This window comes from Nasonia vitripennis (assembly GCF_009193385.2).
Source record: "Nasonia vitripennis strain AsymCx chromosome 3 unlocalized genomic scaffold, Nvit_psr_1.1 chr3_random0007, whole genome shotgun sequence".
Lineage (NCBI taxonomy): Eukaryota > Metazoa > Arthropoda > Insecta > Hymenoptera > Pteromalidae > Nasonia > Nasonia vitripennis.
The window spans coordinates 189,481-209,343 of NW_022279626.1; the positions used below are offsets into that span (position 1 = coordinate 189,481).

General features: G+C 41.6%; 1 protein-coding gene across 2 annotated transcripts in view; it reads right to left on the reverse strand.

The window, feature by feature from the left end:
- Nucleotides 1–10,502: 10,502 nt before the first annotated feature.
- LOC100114420 (regulation of nuclear pre-mRNA domain-containing protein 1B) overlaps nucleotides 10,503–19,863 on the reverse strand; it is an 87,046-nt gene continuing 77,685 nt past the window's right edge. The window contains exon 5 of one of the 2 annotated variants that reach the window (XM_001599399.6): nucleotides 10,503–10,815. In XM_001599399.6, the coding sequence (XP_001599449.2) occupies nucleotides 10,663–10,815 (153 nt within the window). In that variant the 3' untranslated portion in view covers nucleotides 10,503–10,662. The remainder of the gene's footprint in view (nucleotides 10,816–19,863) is intronic. The other variant, XM_031925991.2, reaches the window with a different exon arrangement.

The window sequence follows — 19,863 nt, forward strand, 5'->3', positions numbered from 1 at the left end:
TATAATACAATTGATTTTCAAAGGACTTGTAACACCCCGTACAAGCTCCGCAAAAAATTATGAAAAATAAAAAATAAAAACTAAAATTTATTTAATAACATTTTAAGATTGTACGCGAGTATCTCGCGTTCCCCCACTTTTAATATGAAAGCCCCGCGCTACATCTAACTCTCTCTCTCTCTCTTTTTATCCGATGGGAACTAGTGGCTATCATCTGAATGCTATTTCTATCTCTTTCGGGACTCCCAGGTATTTGACCTCCTTTACTAATTTCATAGGGACACCATGGAGCTGAAGCCCTTCCATCAGCTTGGTCTTATATCTGTTCGTACACAGCATGACACTGACTTTCTGAGGGTTAACCATCAGTTTTAGTTCATTACACCATTTCTCTACCAGCCCCAGTGCAAACTGCATTAGACCTGCTAGTACGTCCTCGTCGTCTCCCCTAATCAGGATGACGATGTCGTTTGCATATGCTTGTGCGTTTATACCAACCTCGTTCAGGATGCGGAGCAGACTGTCCACCACCAGGCACCATAGTGTTGGTGATAGCACTCCTCCTTGTGGGCATCCCTCCCTCACCACTCCTTTACTAGAGTATGTTCCCCAGGTTGCCACTATCGTCTTGGTTCTCAGCATAAAGCTGATCCACCTAGCGACAGTTTCTGGTACTGCGTGTTCCTCCATGCCTGCCGAAATCACCTCGCCGGTCGTGTAATTGAAAGCCCCCTTGATGTCTAGGAAAGCTACCAATACCAGACCCCTGTTTTTCATGCCCTTTTAAATGAAGCTAACCGGGTTCATAAGCGCTGTGTTCACCGACGTTCCTGTCCTGTCCTGTGCAGCAGCACTTACCAGTGATGACTCTTTGATGTATCTGTCAACCAGCCTTTCTAGAGATTTGAGTAAAAACGAGGTCATGCTGATTGGCTTGAAGTCCCTTGCGACCGTGTGCTGTGTCCTACCTGGTTTGGGCGGGAATGCCATGTTCGCCTGACACCATGCTTCCAGCACATAGCCTAGCGCCAGACAAACTCGATACAGTTTCTCCAAGGCTGGGACTAATATGTCCATGCCCTATTGCAGCAGCGCCGGAAAAATGCCGTCAAGTCCTGCCGCCTTGTAAGGCTCAAACGTCCCTTTAGCCCACCTGATCCTTGCCTTGTCTGTTACCCGTTTCGCAAGTCTCCAGTCCTGTCCGCGGACCATCAGTTGTACGGCCTCTGACCCCGCCCCTTCCGTGAAGTCTGGAAAGTGGGTTTCCATTAGACCCTTTAGGGCCTCCTGTCCATTCTTTGTCCAGTCTCCTATTTCTAATCTTATCGAGTCAGTCAGTGGCTTCTTCGGGTGCTGCAGGACGCTACACAGCTTGGCCGTGTCTGATAACGTACTTCAGCTTTTGCAGTATTACTTCCAACCTTCCACCCCAGCCTATTCGATCTCCTTCTTATATTTCTTTTGCTCTGCTCTGTAACCTTGTTTGTCCTTGCCACTCTTCGTGTGTTTGGACCGGTTGTATAGCCGCCTTACTTTTTTCCTGACTTTCTCTAGTGACTTATTCCACCAAGAAGCGCCCTATGTTGGCCTCTGCGGCCTAAGTTTACAATTGTTTTTGAAAGAACTTATTATTATGTTCCTTAGGATCCTGCCGTAGTGATCGATGTCCTCCACCGTCCCGTTAGGGACAGGGAAGTGGCCGATTTTAGCCCTTCTTCTCTGTGGCCTACCCGTTTTTTTTTCTAGGGTAACTTGTGAGTTGATCGAGCGTACTTTGTCCGCCAAGTCTGAACACAACATGTTGGTGGTCTGACATGAAGACTTACGACACTTTCCAGTCCATAACCTTAGACCACACATTCTTGGAGGCCAAGGTAATGTCTATGATCTCCTTTCTTACGGCGTTTCAAAACGTGGGTATTTTGCCCGTATTGAAAAAGTCTATGTTAAGTCAGTGGCCACCGCTCGACTGTAACTCTCTGAAGCGTCCTCAACTGACCTCTTCTTACGCTCCCTCGTGTCGGAATGCTATCTTTTGGGTGCGCCCGTAAGGGTCCCAACCTGAAACCTCCCAGGAGCGCCCTCTAGACGCTTCGCTCTTAGCTTCGCCCCCGAGGCTAGCTTCCTATTCACATGCCTATTTCTTTTATTTCTTTGCTATTCTCTGTTCCCAAGGAGGCACCAATATTTGCCGCTGGGGCGGACCCCGCAGCCGCTCGGTGACTCTACTGGGAACTCTCACTGGTATTTACCGTCTCAACAACAGCCTCCCGGTCTTCCAAAATACTGTCTGTGAGGACTTCGTTTGAGCTCGAAAGCTCCTTTGTTGCTGGCACTTTTGCAACCGTTTCTTGAATCTTATTCATTATCATAAAGTGAGTAAACGGATGTGATAGTTTGTGTGGGTCGATCCCCGCTCCCGCTTCCCGGACCAGTCAGCCCCCCAGAAACTCACCCACCGCTAAAATGCCGACCTCAACACCTGTGGCCTCAGCAGGCCCCCCTTGATGCAACATGGCCCTATCCGGTCACCGACCGGCACTGTTAGATCAGGCGGGATTTTTCGTCGGCTGTTAGGACAGCCAGGTCATGCTGGTTAGGCTGACCCAGGCCCCTGTACTATCAGACGGCCTAGTAGCGCCAGACAACCTAGTTTTTCTACCGTATCCTCAAATCGGAGGAGTAAGCCCACCTCAAGTGACCCCGGTGGGCAGACGTGCCCGGAGGCAGCTTGGGGGTCGGAAGAGTGGAAGTGTTGGAGTGTAAAGTGTGTGTTCGTGAGTTGTATTTACCAACCAGCACTACCGCCTTCGCCTGGTTGGGGGATTGCTCCTAGTCTCTAGTCGGTCTACCAGGCAGTTTTCATTCTCCTCTCTCTGAGACGAGGAGAGTTGAATACGTCCCGTCACCAGGGCTGTTAAGAGTACAAAGCAAAGGAGAGCCCATTTTAGGGGGATCCCGCACTCGAATGAGAGTCCTTTTTACGGAAATCCACATACATTTGAGAGCCCGTTTCACAGCTACTCAGACACATCCGAACATTTACTCTCTTTCACCGGGACCAGGTCCGAAATCTGCCGCTAAATCAACCAGAGGAGCTCTCTCACCGGCCCAATAGGCAGACAAGGTGGCAATCCTTCGAGGGGGATGCTCTACCGTAACTCTGATTGAAATTAAAAAAAAAGCGTCGAAAAGTTGACATTGTGCACTACAAAATGTACATTTCAGTATTTCGATCAAGTTCCTGGAAGCATACGAATAACCGTCGTAAAGTTCGCGAAAATCTGTCGAGCGCGTGATCGCAGTCGAGTGGTGGGGGGACAGAACAGCGACGGAAGAGACGCATGTATAAAGTAATAGGCGCGCACTACGCGCACGTTACTTATCATTACAATAACATTTCTCAGCATCTACTTTGGGAGGTCGCCTGTTTTATGCTATTATAGCTGTCATCTAGTCTTCGAAGCAACCGTCGTCGTTTTTCGCGCGGAGAACCGTCTCCACGCTCGCCGTTATGTCGCCCTAATTCTGCTTGCTATCAAGCATCGTTTCAACTACTGTCTCGGGTGTGATCGTCAGCTCCAGTTCTCTAAGTTTTTTAGCCCAGCGAGGACAGCTAAAAAGCGTATGTCTCTAAAAGGAGGTATCTCGTCTACCGGTATTTCCGTTGCTTCTGCCCGTGGTCTGATGGGATGTGTGGGAAACAGCCCATCGATTACTTTTTCCATCGTTTCTGCTTCCATAGGTTCCGTGCGTTTTATTTCGCTTATCTTTCGTGTAATGATCGTGTATCCATCGTTGAATGGGTATTCTGTACGTCGTCGATGATCTTTGACTTGCAGCGGCGCTTACTCTCTTTACTATGTCTCTGAGAATTTCTGCGATTCGTCCTGTCTTACGGACAAGTCCTGAGCTTCAGGCCTTCTCTGCTTCCAGGCTATTTGAGCCCTTCATCTACCGTGGGAATTTTCTTTCCTAAGCTCCGCAAGTTCCTCTGTCCACGAGTCCACCAGTCTTCTCTGGTGGCTGGTGGACACCCTGGGCATAGTCATTTCGCAGAACTTAGTTATCAATTTAGTAGTTCTCTCTTCTCACGTCTCTGCTCCTTCGCGTCCTCCTAATTCGTGTGGGATCCCGTTGGATGGGAGGTTCGCACTTTGAATTAAGTCCGCGAATGTTTCTTGGTTCATGCGTCGGGTGTTCCATCTTGACTCCCGACTATAGTTACTCCTTGTCCTATTTTCATAGTTGTTGTAATTGTTGAATAGAATATACTAGTGGTCGCTAGCTGTTTAAAGTCGGCGGCAGTTAGGTTAGGTGACAGATATACGACCCTCGCCAGAACGCCACCTTCTCTTGTTTTACGGATGAACTTGACATCTGTATTTAGTTCTTCAGGCTTTACCTGCGCCTTCATCTGTCTCTAAATATCAGCGTAGGTCTTGCCGTTCTCCGGTTTTATAAGAATAGTATCCATCCTCTGACGCGGAGCCTTATCTTCTTTCTTTTTTGGTTGGGTTAGCCCCAGTTTGTTCTTCTGTTTCCTTTTTGTCTTCCTGCTGGCAGTTAGTTCTCATTGTATCTGACGATGAGAAGTCTGTACGACCCCCTCGCTGTCCCTACTTGTCAAGGGTGCGCTGTTTGCTTCCTTCATGTCTTTTTTGGCAGGGGTACTGCCGCCTCCGTCTGATGGTGCCCGTGCTCTTTTCTTCGACTTCGCCATCTTTTAAGACTTTTCATTGTCCACTCTAAGTTATTGGGGAGGGTGCCTCCTCACTGGATCCTTTATCTTGTCAAGAAGCGTAAGAGCTTTGATCATCATGGATCCTATTAAAGGTAATCCATCTTGGAGTTCACGCTCTTTTGCTTATCCAGGGTTTTGGTAATTTCCCTGGCCATTTCTCTCACCTACCATATCTTGACACACAGGCTGGCATGGGCTTGTAGACATTTCCTTGTGGTCTGACTCTCTTTGCCTACCGGTCCACTCTCGTACCGGAATTCTGCAGCACACATGGCGCTACCTATACTGGTACTGTTGCTTGATTTGTGGATTGGATATCCACCGTCTTGTGTTGTTGGCACCTTTAAGGTTTCCACTTCCAGATTCTCCTGTGAGTTTTCCCCTAGTTCGTTCGTGGTCTCCATGTTATAAGCATTTTTCTTTATTCCGGCATGTGTCCGACCCCCTGGTTTCCGCTGTCAATGGGAACAGCTGACATGACCCCAACACATGACTGTAGGCGGTGTCAAACAAAGTACATCATGCCAGGTTATAGCACGCGCTGTTGCACTAGCCCATCTCCACTTTCTCGAGCCTCACACTCCGAACAAAGGTGCTCTGCTCTCTGGAGAGTTTTCGGCATATGTCACACAACATCACGCACACCTGTCTTGCTGTCAGCGGAAGCCAAAGATGGTTCGGGTCACTTCGGCACGCTGCCGTAGGTCTTAGGAAAAGACCGTTAGATCGCCTTCCCATCCAGGATCTCCTTTTGCCAGCTCGCGGATCGCACCGCACGGCGAACATGGCGGCCTGATTTGGTCCACGAAGCATATTTTGATTTTGCTCTACCCTCCGAAGTGTGTGTCTCGGCGAGCATTCCGGGGTATCAGGTTTCCCCGCGTGAACTCCTTTGAGATTGCCGATCAAGAGAAATGAGTTAATCTATGCCGATGATACTGGTTCCTCCTTTAGAGTAGTAATGTATGTCTGCGTACTTGTCTGAACATCCATGATACTTAATGATTTATTATTTGTGCAAGATATGACAGTTTTTGATTCCGTCTTAAAAGTTATTGCATTAATATTGGCATTGTGTTCTGCACATGATGATTGGCATTACTGTAATAAGTTTTGATACAATTTTTTCTTAAGCAAACCCACCTTTTACTGTAGCCTGAAGACTGTATGAATCATTCAATTTCCACAAGAATATTTTACCATCTTGAGTTGCAGAAACTTGTAGATGTTCTTGTCGAATTTGTAGTTGTTTGGTAACGAACACAAGAACGTAGAGGAATTGGTGACAAATTTACAATGCGTACTGTCCAGTTGATACTAGCAGGGCCACCTCGCTTCTAACGTCGCTCGGTTAATTAGGCATATATATTTATAGCTCTGAAGAAAATTAAAAAGTAATAAGATTTTAATAATAATTACAAAAAAATTAATAGGTTACGCTATTAAAAATTTCAATGAATTTTCAATAACGAAATTGGATGCCATTTTCGATTTAGATTTCGATAAATCAACAATTATGGAGAATGATTTAGGTAGCATGAGTGAAATATGTAAATTCTGTAATGCTAAACATTTCAAATTTGAAATATTAAGTGATGCGGAGTTTTCTAATTGTTTCAATAGAGAAAACGTTGTATTATCTGGCAATATCATTTATCCTTAACGTTTAGAAGAATTAGTTTCTGGAAATACTGACAAAAGTATACATTTTTTAAGACAATATAATAATTGCTTTCGCAAGTTTTTGAGCTAGATTAGACGCTCTTTTCGAAAAAGGCCCTCAAGTTATTCAAATAAGTGGTCAAATTTACCACAAAATTTATACCGTACTTCCAGACCAAAACAAAGCAAGAAGATATGGGAAACTATACATCATTGATAATCAAATCGCCTCGCAATCACGATTACAAACTAATGTGTCATGTTCTTTAATGCTATTAAAGGAATTAGATAATTTTTTTCGACAAGTAAACATATACGCTAAATCGTATAAAATTATGCACGAAGTCGAAATGAAAAAACAAAATAGTTTTAAAAACAACAACGTTGAGTTGAATTGTAAATAAATTATAATGTATTTAACAGGCAATGCTAATCATGATAGACGTAGATATAACGCAGCTAAATGTGATGAAGTAGCTATGGTATTTGTAGGTGAAAATGGTCAACCACCCGAAGATCGAAATATATGTATATATTCAAAATATAGAGCACCTAATAATAAACCGTACATTAGTAAACATGTAGATCCTATGTCATATCCACTTATGTATCCTAATAGAAATTTTGAATGGATGCCCAATATGAAAAATAAAAATAACAAAAACAATAATTCAATGCTATAATTTTATTGTCATAAATTCAGCATTAGAAGCGATTTTAATCTTTACTTAAATTTAGGAAAATTCACTCAAAAATACATTGTTGATGCTTGGGTAAAAGTTGAAGGTTCACCATTATTTTTTTTTTAATAAAAATTAACACCAATTAAGGACAGATTAATACAAAGGTGTCATGGATCACTTAAAAAATAAAAGTGACGATGACATCGTAAAAATTGGAAAAATTGGTTTCATCACCTTCGACATTTTCAGGAAGTCCACGGTGGTTAGAACAAATCTTTTTAAATTCAATGACAATAGTTCAAAAGTATGGTAAACCAGATCTTTTTATTACTACGACATGTAACCCAAAATGGAAGGAAATTAAACAAAATTTGAATTTGAAAAATTGAAAAAATGAATCAGCTATTGATAGACCTGATTGAATAGCACAAGTTTTTAATGCAAAAGTCAATGAATTATTAAATGAAATTCTTAAAAAAACATTTTTGGAAAATGTATTCTATATACTTATGTAATTGAGTTTTAGAAAAGAGGTTTACCACATATGCACTTGTTGGCCTTTATTCATAAAAAATATAAACTGAACAATGCAAATGATGTTGATAAACTTGTCCGCCCATATAGCACCCAATCTTTCGGCAATATTTCCTCAAGGTTGCATTTGTAGATTCGTCAGATTCGAAAATCTTGTGCGAAGGTTAAATAACCTTCAAGAAATTTCCCTGCAATATTGCTGTAAGGCATCATGTCCATTTTTGGATTGCATTTCCAAAAGACAATAAGCATATTCGCACCCTCATACTAAATTATGGTAAAATAGGCTTACTGGTTAAATTGATATCCATAATAGATACATGTGGAATATTGATGATGGCGCGACTTGTACATAGTAAAGGCGAGGATGGCTTGAACTTTATACACAGTAGAGTCGAGGATGACTCGAATCTTATACACTGTAACACGGCAAAATTTCGCCGTGTAACAACAACGTCCTACGCGGTCGGGGTAGAGCGTCTCAAGGCTACCTGTGTGAATGAGAGAGTGAACGTGTCTAAGTGCGTCGTTTATTTTTTGAGTGAACGACGAGAGAGCAGTGGCTACGACGGACGAAAAGGACAACGCACGTCGCCGACTCGTAAGTGAGAGATGCGAGAAGACGACGAGCAACGTTGGCGCAGCAGCAGCGACCTTTCACCTCGACAGAGCGTTCAAGTCGGCCCCGCGCACCGTAAGACAGCCGATGCAGGTGGCGGAGCCCTTCGTGGGGTCTAACTACGTGAGCGTCTGATGCAGCAGGACCAGCGTGATGGCAGCTCGCCCGCACGAACGTCAGCAACAAAAACTACAGCGTCTCGCGTTCGTAGTGACAGATGCCGCCCGAGTCCAGGGCCCTAACGACGAGGCATTGGGAGTCACTACGGGTTCCGCAGGCAAGTGTTACCTTGATTGTCTGCGGGTGAAAAGCTGCCTGTGTGCTACGAGAATTCGAATTTCGCGGCTATCTACTTCGACATCGTGTCCAGGGGTCTATCTGCGCTCACGCGCGACCACGCGACTCGGCAACGGCGCGTGAACCGATAGTGTTGCGAGCGAGCGGGCCGTCGGGCCGCAACGCGTTGACTAATCAGCGCGCGCGCGGTACGGCAGCTAGAGAGAGCAGAGTGGCGGCCGCGAGCCGCGGGCGCTCAAGCCGGCTCTCGCCTGCCCCGACTGCTCCCGAACGGACGTGCCTCAACTTCAACTTCACCCGGTGTTCTAGCTAGAAGGATTTAAGGTCAGTGAATCGCTTTCCATTTTCTCCGGTCGTATCCGTCTCGCGGATGAACGGCAGTTCCACGTTCGGTTTCGCGAACAAAAAGGTTATCTCGTGTACGCGTTAGTTACCTCCGGATCGCTGTCTTTATCTCTTCATCTCTTTGTATTGTGTCCCGTCGAATAAAGGGTTATCTCATTTATACAGGTTATCTTCTCGAGTAATAAGCGAAGTGTAGCATTAAGGAGTTTTATGATAGAAGTGTAGAGTTATTTTGTGAAAACCTAGGTTAATACTTGGCACCGACACCTGGACGCACGAGGCGTAAAGTGGTTGGGCAATTCTAGGATAAGTCGTTCGGCGTTTGCGGAATTCGCGTGCGACGTAATTGTGTGAGTGAGTGAAAGACTCCTGTTCTGTCAGGATGAGCGCTAACGCCGAGAGGATAATGGGCTGGGCTGCGCTGAATAGAATTAAACTAAATGTAACTAAAACTAAGGCTATCGTCCTGGGTTCCCCCTACTATATAAACGCTCTACCTTCTACTGCTAACACCTATATAAATATATGGGGAGCCCAGGTCAACTTTGAATCATCGGTGCGCAACCTGGGGCTGGTGCTTGACTTCAAACTTACGTGGAAAGAGCACGTTACACAAATTTGTAAACGTGCTCACTCTTTAATGTACCGTCTCTATTTTTTTCGGAAAAGCACTAGCCTTAGATTGCGCCAACATTTAGTGCAAGCACTCCTGTTTCCCCTCATTGACTATTGCTTACTTGCTTACTGCGACCTGACTCAGGAACTTGACTTAAAAATGCAGAGGCTTGTCAATACGGGGATCCGTTATATCTACGGTGTGAGGAGGGACGAGCACATCTCCTCTTACAGGCGTGAGCTGCAATGGCTTAACACCGTCGGACGTAGGAAATACTTCATGGCCTGTTTTCTAAGAAAAATGTTCAACACCTCAATACCTACTTATCTATTAGACTATTTTGATTTCCACGTCGCGCTCAGGCCTGTGAGGGGAGAGGTGACTCCACTGGACATCCCGTCCTTCAAGACGGAGACGCTGAAGAATTCATTTTTCATCAACGCCTCCTACCTCTGGAATAGCCTTCCATCTCATCTTCGCAACACACTATCCATATCACACTTTAAACAAGCAGCTAAAAATTACTTCTTCAATCTGAAAAACACATAAACATCACACAAACATACACACATTCTCATTCTTCTCATTTCACTTCATTCCATTTCACACTCTTCACATACACTAGCGCCCCTTACATAAAACATCCTTACACAAAATTTGTATTCTTTTTATAACATACTATAATTGTATATGTACAACACAATGTACAACAATAAAAAAACAATTAAATCTAAATTAAATCTAAAATCTCTCTCTCTCTCTCTCTCTCTCGCACTTAACGATGTGCCACGCCATCAGACATTAAAAATTTCATATAAATAGTAATTTTCAGAATACAATTTTATTGATATATAAGCTCAACAAAAATGTGTGTGAATTAGTTAATAAAAATTAATTATTTTGTAAAAGTTATTTAAATAAAAATATGAATCAGGTTATAAATAAAATATAATAACTAAATATAAATAAGGTTGTAAATCAATCGTTTCTAGTCGAATTAAATTTTTAATTTATTAAAATATATATTTTTATTTATTTTTGTTAATAGTTTTAATTGTAACAGGAAACAAAAAATGATTTATTTTTAGTAACTAACATTTCAAAGATATTAAACTTTGCAAAATAAAGTTTCTGTTTGAAATATTGATAGGATAAACAGCATTTAATGTTGTAAGGAGAATAAATCACCAGCTGAAGGTAATGGTGCCAATCCACCCGTAACATCTGGAAGTTGAGTCAAATCAGGAAGATTTGAAATATGAGATTTCACTTCTGCTCGTACCGTACAAATCTTCTTTAATTTTTCCTTATAATCCTGTAAAATATAAGTCAAATTAATGTAAATCAACAATTCCAACTACGTATTAGCTATTTTATTTCTAATATAGGTAATATAGTTAATAATACTTCCATGAAGAAGAAAGAACACATGACACGTGCAATTTTCAAATAATTTAGATAAAAAATTACTTATTAGTTTTGATAAATGATGAAAACCAAATTATGTAAAATTACGACATAGCGATTATTATAATCGACACAATTTCAGATTGGTATAATAATTATGTTCCTGAGTTTTGTTTATCTGTATCCATCAATGTATTTTAAAGGGGTCTGAAAGTCAATTAAAAATTCAAATTACTTATATCGATTAAATAATTATCCATCATTGTCTAAAGTTACGCGATTTTTTCAAGGTTTACTCGGCGACATTTTGTTATAATAACTTGAATCTCTGGACAATGATGAAACATCCCTGGACACGGCCTCTCGAGCTGGACGGCTCTTAGCCCCGGCTACGGACATCGTCTGGCAAAAGCAGTCCCGGACGTGAACGCGAACGCGAAGTCTTGAGCTGGACGGCGTAAGCCCCGGCTACGAATCCCCCCCCCCCCTTCTCTTATCGCTTAGCAGTACATATTTTTAACTAAATAAATATAATTTTTACTTTAAGCTGAAATAAAGCGTTCTTGTTCTTCATTCTTTCGCGCAAACTACTCCTATCTAAACCGCCCATTAGAATTTTAGGGACTCTCTCCAAGGTCCACGCTCTCTCAATAGGAGCGAGCGCTCGCTCGCTCTCGAGTCATTCGTCCTCGGCGCTCCGAGCCGGGAAGACCTCTTTGGTCGAGCTAAGCCTGCCGGAGAAGTCGCTCAGGAGCGTCGCTACCCCAGACATATCTGGTGGTTGACTTCTCGGTCGAACTTCGGCTTCCGAGGAGTAATCCCGGATTATCTCGCGGCTTTCTGGTGGCTCGGCCCCAGAAAGCCGCGCTTAACCATTTTGGCCCTCTCCAAGGGCCGCGCTTTCCCCTATAGCCGTGAGCGCTCTTCGCTCACAGCTCATTCGGCTTCAACGTTTCAAGCCGACAAGACCTCTCTGGACGAGCTAGTCTCCCGGAGAAGTTGCTCCAGTACAACGCAACCTCGAGATCTGGAGGAAGCATTTCCGGATCGAAAGGCACGCTCTGGTAGCTGGCTCCCGAGCTAAACTTTTCCCGCACCGAATCAAACCCTCTAAAACCCATCCGGATATCACAGTTTATTTTAAAAATGTTGAAGATGCTCTCAAGAATCGAATGCAGAAAACTGTATTAAAATCAATATTTATGCCGTATTTAGTGATTTTTTCCTCGACTTATATCCAGAAGTTCAAAGTTATAAACGCCTTCAATAAATTAATATTCAAGGTCATACATATTTTGGAATAAATAATATTAAGTACGTAGGAAAAACTGGAATACTTAATGACCCGAACGACGCACAAACAACATAGAACAAGAAACATTCATTCTATCATCAGGCGACCTCCACACAGTAGTCTGTAGAATGTTTATTTCACTGACGAAACCAGTAACATTTGTTATTTTCTGGTAGTCTTGCAGTTCATCCGATTAACTATCTATTAATATCCGTTTTCTCCGAATACCTTAACTTACGTAGCTAATAGTTGTAAAGGCTATAAAATCAGAAAAATTAAAGCTCATAGAAAATGCACTATTTGTAAAATACTTTTTGGTTTTCAATCACGAATGCTTATCTAAATACGCCTTTTTTGGAAAATGGTTCATAGATATACAAAAAAAATTATGTTTTATTTTTATCAGTTCTACATGGTTAAATTTTCATGTTTAACACTACACTGTACTCTTATGCCTTTAAAATGCTGTTTTGACCATTTAGATTTTATTATAAACTAAGGGGGTACCCTCCTGCTCGCTTCGCTTGCCAATTCCCACGTTCTTTATGGTATAAAACTTTAATTTTAGATATATACAGATATACAATTATGGTTTTCCATATTTAAAACTGAACTTTGATTGCTACCTAAAGAAATCCTCAAGAGAATATATTTTGAAATCAAACTAAATCGTCTCTTAAAAGCTTTAAAGAGACTAATAATTTTTCATTTTTTGAAGCGACGTGAAAGATTTGCAATATAACGCTGTTTGTATTCGCCGTAACTGTCATTTCAGACTACCGTTTATCTTGGCCAATAGCTGCATTATGAACAATCTTTGCCTATCCTCCTGTCATACTGATTTGTAATAATCTTCTATAAAATTCGTTCAATCTTCTATGATGAAAAGCCGCGTGTGCGTATAGACTTGGTAGTGAATTTATTGTCCAAGTTCCACTGGATACAGACGCCTCACTACATTCGCAGGATGTCGTACTTGTGCGCTGCTGTTATCGATCTAGTGTGTAGACAGCAAATTCAAAAAGATTTTTAAATTTCACGTTTTTTCGAGCATAAATTTAGAACACGCGACGCGGAAGAGTTTGCGGTTAATTCTCCTTTTTTTGTAACAGACTTTTTGTATCTACCTAGGATGTCTCGAGTGACTCGGACTATAATTCCGAAGTAGAAGAAGTAGGACCGGAGCGATTCCGCGTCAAGAAATTCTCGGCTCTAGCATATACGTGAACGGACTGTGCCTCATTTGTCCTCAGCCTTCGACGGCACTAGCCCAAGTAAAAGTTTGTAGATCTCTTCATGGCGTTTTGGTGACTAGTATCTTTTTGTTACATTTATTCTTTATTTGTTTTTAGGTTTCTTTTAATTATTTTCATATCCTTTTTTGAATAGCTTTCGTACCGCTCTGTTGTCCCACAAAAGCTCGAGATAAAGATTTGGGAGAGCTGTCATAAGGAGGTGTGGGATTAACCGGAGGCTAAAGAGATGGACCCCCAGTGCCGCGACTCCAAGGACATTCTTCCCGTTCTGATTCGGTTGGTAGGACAGGAGGTTAGTAGTATTTTTTTCCTCTCTATATTATAAAAAAAGTTTCGCCGCCGCAGCCGTGGCCGCAGGTTAAGAAATTTCCCCCCCTAATTTTTCCCAGCGGCTTCGAAAGTTAAGTGCGCGCGTCCGAGTGTGTTAAACCCTTTTACTCTCCCCTGCGCCCGTATAAACATAATTATTATGATCTTTGTGTTTATCCGACCCCCCACCTCCAAAAGAAATAGGTCCAACTTCTATTTTGAATAAATTATCTTTACACATAGATCCTATGATTTTTCCCTATAATGTTTCCTTACGGAGATATAGGATGGAATCTAATGTTTAAACAAAATCATAACAATGATAAAAATTTATCTCCTTCGCAATATTATTTATATCGATTATCTATTCATATTGATAGGCCTATGTCAAAATTTAGTCCTATTTTATATAGTCAAAGATTATATACTCAATAGTATATTATTGAAGCTTATATCACTATAGAATATCGTAGACTAAATTTTTTAGGATATAATAAAACAAATTACGTGTAAAATGTTATTAAGGTTTTATTGATCCCGTAACAAAAAGTGCGCTCAACAAAAATAAAAATTCTGAAAATAACGAAAGATTAGGTAATTTGTTTGTTTTGCCATCAACTTATATAGGAAGTCCTAGATACATGCACCAAAGTTTTCTTGATTCAATGGCTATAATGCGAAAAATAGGCAGCCTACCGGATATATTTGTTACGATGACAACTAATCCAAAATGACCAGAGTTGAAAACAGTACTAAAAAGTTTTCCACCAGGAATTTCATGCAATGATATTGCAACAATTACTGTTAGATTATTTTATTGTAAATTTGAGTAATCCTAGCAGATATTCTTAGTGGGAATATTTATTATTAGTATTGGGTCATAAGTAAAAATTAACAAATTCCGATAAGACTGATAAACATATCTCAGCTTAAATTCCTGATTAGAATGATGTGGAATTACAAGAATAAGTATTGAAACATATATAACATGGACCTCATTCAGAAAAAAACACTATATTATGATGTTAAAAAAACTTGTTCGAAAAAATTTCCAAAAACATTTTGTGATGCAACGCAAATTAAAAAGAATGGTTTTTCTAGATATCGTCGTCGTAATAATGAAAATATAAACTATGTCTATAACAAAAGACTTTATGGTAAACCTGTAAAGGTCATTGTTTTTCGAGCAGAGAACCGTCTCCACGTACGCCGTTATCTCGGCCCAGTTCTGCTTGCTGCCGAGCATCGTTTCGACTACAGTCTCGGGCGTGAACGCCTCTATCATCAGCTCCAGTACTCTGCGCCTTTCAGCCCAGTGGGAGCAGTCAAAAAACGTGTGTCACACGTCGTCCCGTTCGTCACCGCAGTACTTACACCCGGCTGTTGCCACCCTGTTCATCGCGAATAGGTAGCTTCTAAAGTATCCGTGACTGGAGAAACATTGGGTAAAGTAAAAGTTGACCTTCCCTTATTTCCTGTCCACCCACGGACCTACGTCTTTTATAAAGGTCCTAGTTTATCTAGCCTTTGGACAATCAGTCCACCTAGTCTGCCAATTGCGCATTGTTATTTCTCTGTCTTCTACGGCAATCGAGATGCTACTCGACGCTAAGCGAGCCTCATAGATCCGCTTGCGTTCGATCGCAAGAAGATCCATGGGGATGACCCCTGCGATTACCAGCGATGCCACGGCCGCGACCGTCCGGTAGGAGCATGCTATTCTAAGGGCCTCCCTTCGCTGTACCGCCATAATCTTTTTCCGATACTTATTCACAGTCATAGCGTCGGCCCACACCTCTGCTCCATATAATAGGATAGAGTTAGTGGTCGCCATGAGTAACCGCCTAACTGTTGGCCTAAGCCCACGGACGTTAGCCATTAGTCGGCTAAGTTGCGCTATTCTAGTCGTGGCTTTCTTACAGACGCGATCTAGGTATTCCCAGTAGTTCAGCTTGTATCTAGAGTTATTCCTAGATACTTGGCTGATGGTTTTGTCGTTATAGTCTCGCCGCTTACCTTCATAGGTATTCCTGTCCATAGGACAATTTCGGTCTTATCAAGCGCTAAAGTCAATCCATGGTTCGCCATCCACCATAGCACTCGGCTCATGATCGCGTGAAACTTTGCTTGCGCAATGCCCACATTCCGTGCTGTTATAACCGCTGCCACATCGTCTGCGTATCCAAGGAGCATCAAGTCCCCCGGCATTTCGAGTTTTAGAACCCTGCGCTACGCCTGCAGTTATAGGTCTTCTTCTGCGCCCTTCTTTCGTGACATACTCGATAACCCGGTTCCTCAGATAATCTTTCGTAAGACGCATAATGTATCGCGGCATACCAAATGATTCTAAGGCAGCAAGTATGTCGGTTCATCTTGCCTAGTTGAACGCGTTTTTTACAACTAACGTTACTAGAATCACAATGTCTCTAATCGCGTGTATAACTTCTTCTACTTTCTTTACCGTGTCTGTTACCTCTCTGACGGCCCCTATGGTGAATCGCCCTTTTCTAAAGCCATACTGTTTATCGGAAAGGTCTCCAGCTTCGCGTACAGCTCTTAGTATTCGTGGTTTAACCAGTGCTTCCCCCGTCTTTCCCATTGTGTCTAAAAGACTCAGTGGTGTATAGGAAGTGTCCGCATCCGCTTCTTTTTTCGGTTTTTCAATCAGTACAAGTCTCGCTCTTTTCCACCGCAAACTAAAAAATTCCCTGCACCAGGCACTGGTTGTACATCTCCAAGAGCAGCTTAGACCGTTGCGACGCGACAATCCAGAGCATTTCCGCAGGAATGCCATCCAATCCCTTTCCCTTGCCACTCTTGAGGGACGAAGTTGCCGCGATGAGTTCGCCTTGTGTAAAAAGAGGTATCTCGTCTGCTGGTATTTCCGTCGCTTCTGTCTGCGGTTTGATGGGGTGTGTGGGAAACAGCCTATCGATTACTTTTTCCATCGTTTCAGCTTGCATAGGTTCCGTGCGTTTCATTTCGCCCATCTTTCGTGTAACGATCGCGTATCCATCGCCGAATGGGTCTTCCTCAAAGTCGTCGATGATCTTTGTCCAGCAGCGGCGCTTACTCTCTTTTATCGCCTCTCTGAGAATTTTTAGCGATTCGTCCTGTCTTTTGGAAAGGTCCCAGGTTTCAGGCCTTTTCTGCTTCCAGGCTCTTTGAGCCCTTCTTCTAGAGTAGACATTTTCTTTCCTAAGCTCCGCAATGTCGTCTGTCCACCAGTACACCGGTCTTCTCTGGTGGCTGGTAGACACCCTGGGCATGGTCGCATCGCAGATCTCAGTTATCAGATTAGTAGTTTTTTCTACTATTGTCTCTGCTCTTTCGCGCCCGCCTAATTAGTGCGGGATCCCGTTGAATGGGAGGTTCGCACTTTGAATTAACTCCGCGAGTGTCTCTCGGATAATGCGTCGGCTGTTACTCGGAGATACAGATTGTGGTATCCATGCAGGAGATGTTAAATAAAACTAGTGAGCGACTTTGCAATGCAGTTGCTTTGAATTGGAGTGTCAACGACTTGATTGATTTAACGCGTTCTGCAACTGTAGGGTTCGATAGTTCTTCAGCCCATAAAAATGTACATAAAAAATGTAAGGATGCTGTAAATGAAAGCGAAGCTTCCGAGCAGTCCCTCTTCGTTACAAGCGTCATTATCATTAAAATAAGCTCTAATAAGCCTGATGGAAAATCATGGATCAATCCAATTCCTCAAAGTGTAAGGCTTTGTCGGCCATTAAGGATTGCATTCGAAAAAGAAACAGATGATTCGACCATACGTGAATACAATCGATTAGAAAATTAAACAAAGAATCTCAGTTCTTATAAATTTAGTCTGTCCAATGGAAAAAACATTTGCGTTTCTTATGAAGTTACACAAACTCTTTTTGATGGCAAATGTTTAAATGTAATAGTGGGAAATAGAGCGACCAGTAGATGTCCAATTTGTAAGATAATGTCTCATCAGTTTGGAGAATTTGGCAATAATTTCACTCCTGTTGCTGAATCACTGAAGTATGGTTTGGGATTATTGCACGAGGAAATTAATACATTTGAGCATCTCCTAAACATTTATTATAGAATGCCATTCAAAACGTGGGATATTGGAGAACCGTTAAAAGGTGCGTCTATAATAATTATGTGCATAAGTTTTATCGCAGAAATATGACAGAACGCTCCAGACAGACAAGTAGATTAGCACGAATTACGGATTTATTTAACAGAGCAGTGCATATGAGTGACCCAAAACTATCCTTAACGTTCATAGGCAATCGAATAAAATTAGCTAAGAAGCACATATTCTTTCAAAATGCACAGGCATTGAACTATATAAAAGAAACGTAAGTTTATTTATGAATTTAATTTTGTCATGAGCTCAGAATTATGATTTCATCCTCAATCTATTTTATAGGCATATTATGAACGAAGAAGAGTAGGAAGAAGAAAACCAGAACACAACTGATGATGAAAGTAATATGACTTATGATAATTCTGATGAAGAATCTATAATGCAATTATTATGAAATAATAGTAGGTTATCATATTAATTGGAAATGGAATACGTATATCACAGAGTTATTATTTCGTTGCTAATTGTTACTATATAACGTGTAAATACTATAGCGTTAACATGTAACGTAATAGTCTAGGTTACATAATTATATATGTGTGTATATATATATATATATATATATATATATATATATAACAATTTCTGTACGTTAAATATGGTGAGAATAATAATATTTTATTTAATCAACAATTTTATGTGTGTTAACTTTGAAATCTTTCACGCTACAGAATGAAACTTCTCAGATTTAAAATTCCTGTAGGTTAGAATACTTTAAAATAACGTGTTTTCTTATTTATATAGTGCCGTATTATTAGAATATAATATTCGAAGCTAATCAAATTAGAGGTCCGTGATTTATGATAATTTTAAGTCCCGGATTCACGTTTCTTAGTACAATAGGTCGAAATAGATGAATTTTTAGGTTATGTAGGTAAAAAAAAAATCATTCATTAATTAAAAAAATAGTATATGATTGTCTCAAAAATTCCCAATTATTTTAAAATGCATTTGTATGGCATATTAATGCATTAACAAGTAGCTAAAATATCATTTTCTTGAAATTTCGTACTTTTCATAGGTGCCCCGGCTCGACATCATCAGAAAACAATATTCTGATATTTTTCCCTATATCAGAGAAGTACAACCTTCATTAAAAAAAAATTAGGTCCCTAGCACTTTCCTGAGAGGCGCAATTTTATTTTGACAATACTTTTCCTGAAATCGCCCATAGTGCGGCGGCCTTGATTCGGTCTAAATCTAAACTACTGCCATCCTCTGCTCTCTCGTCTTTAGCTTCCACAGATGGATTTTGAAATCCTATTCGCTACAGTCCGTCACGGCCGCGATAGCACTGTTGACCTCTTCCTTTGCCGTAAGTCCATCGATATCACTGATCTCTAGTGTTATCTTGGAGATCTTGTTCTCAATCGTGTCTACTTGTCCCATTGCGTCTAGCTTTTTGTAATGACTTCATTTTGCCGTTGCTCTTACCTACCCCCACTAGAACGCCACCTTGTCTTGTTTTACAGACGAACTTGACCTCCGCATTCAGTTCTTTCGGCTTTACCTGCGCCTTTATCTGTCCCAGAATGTCAGCGTAGGTTTTGCCGTTCTCTGGTTTTATAAGAATAACATTTGTCTTCTAAAGTGGAAAATTTTCTTCTTTTTTTTTTTTGGTTGGGTTTGCCCCAGTTTTTTCTGCTGTTTCTTTTTTGCCTTACTGCCAGCAGCTACTTTCCATTGTGTCTGACCATGAGAAGTCTGTGCATCACCCTCGCTGTCCCTACTTGTGGAGGGTGCACTGTTTACTTCCTTCTTGTCTTTTTTGTCAGGGGTACCGCCGCCTCCGTCCGATGGTAATTGTGCCCTCTTCTTCAACTTTGCCGTTTTTTGGGACTTTGCATTGTCCGCTCTAGGTTGTTAGAGTGGCTGCCACTTCGCAGCATCCTCCATCTTGCCAAGAAGCGTGACAGCTCCGATCAACATTGATCCTATTAATTAATCCATCCTTAATCTTGGAGA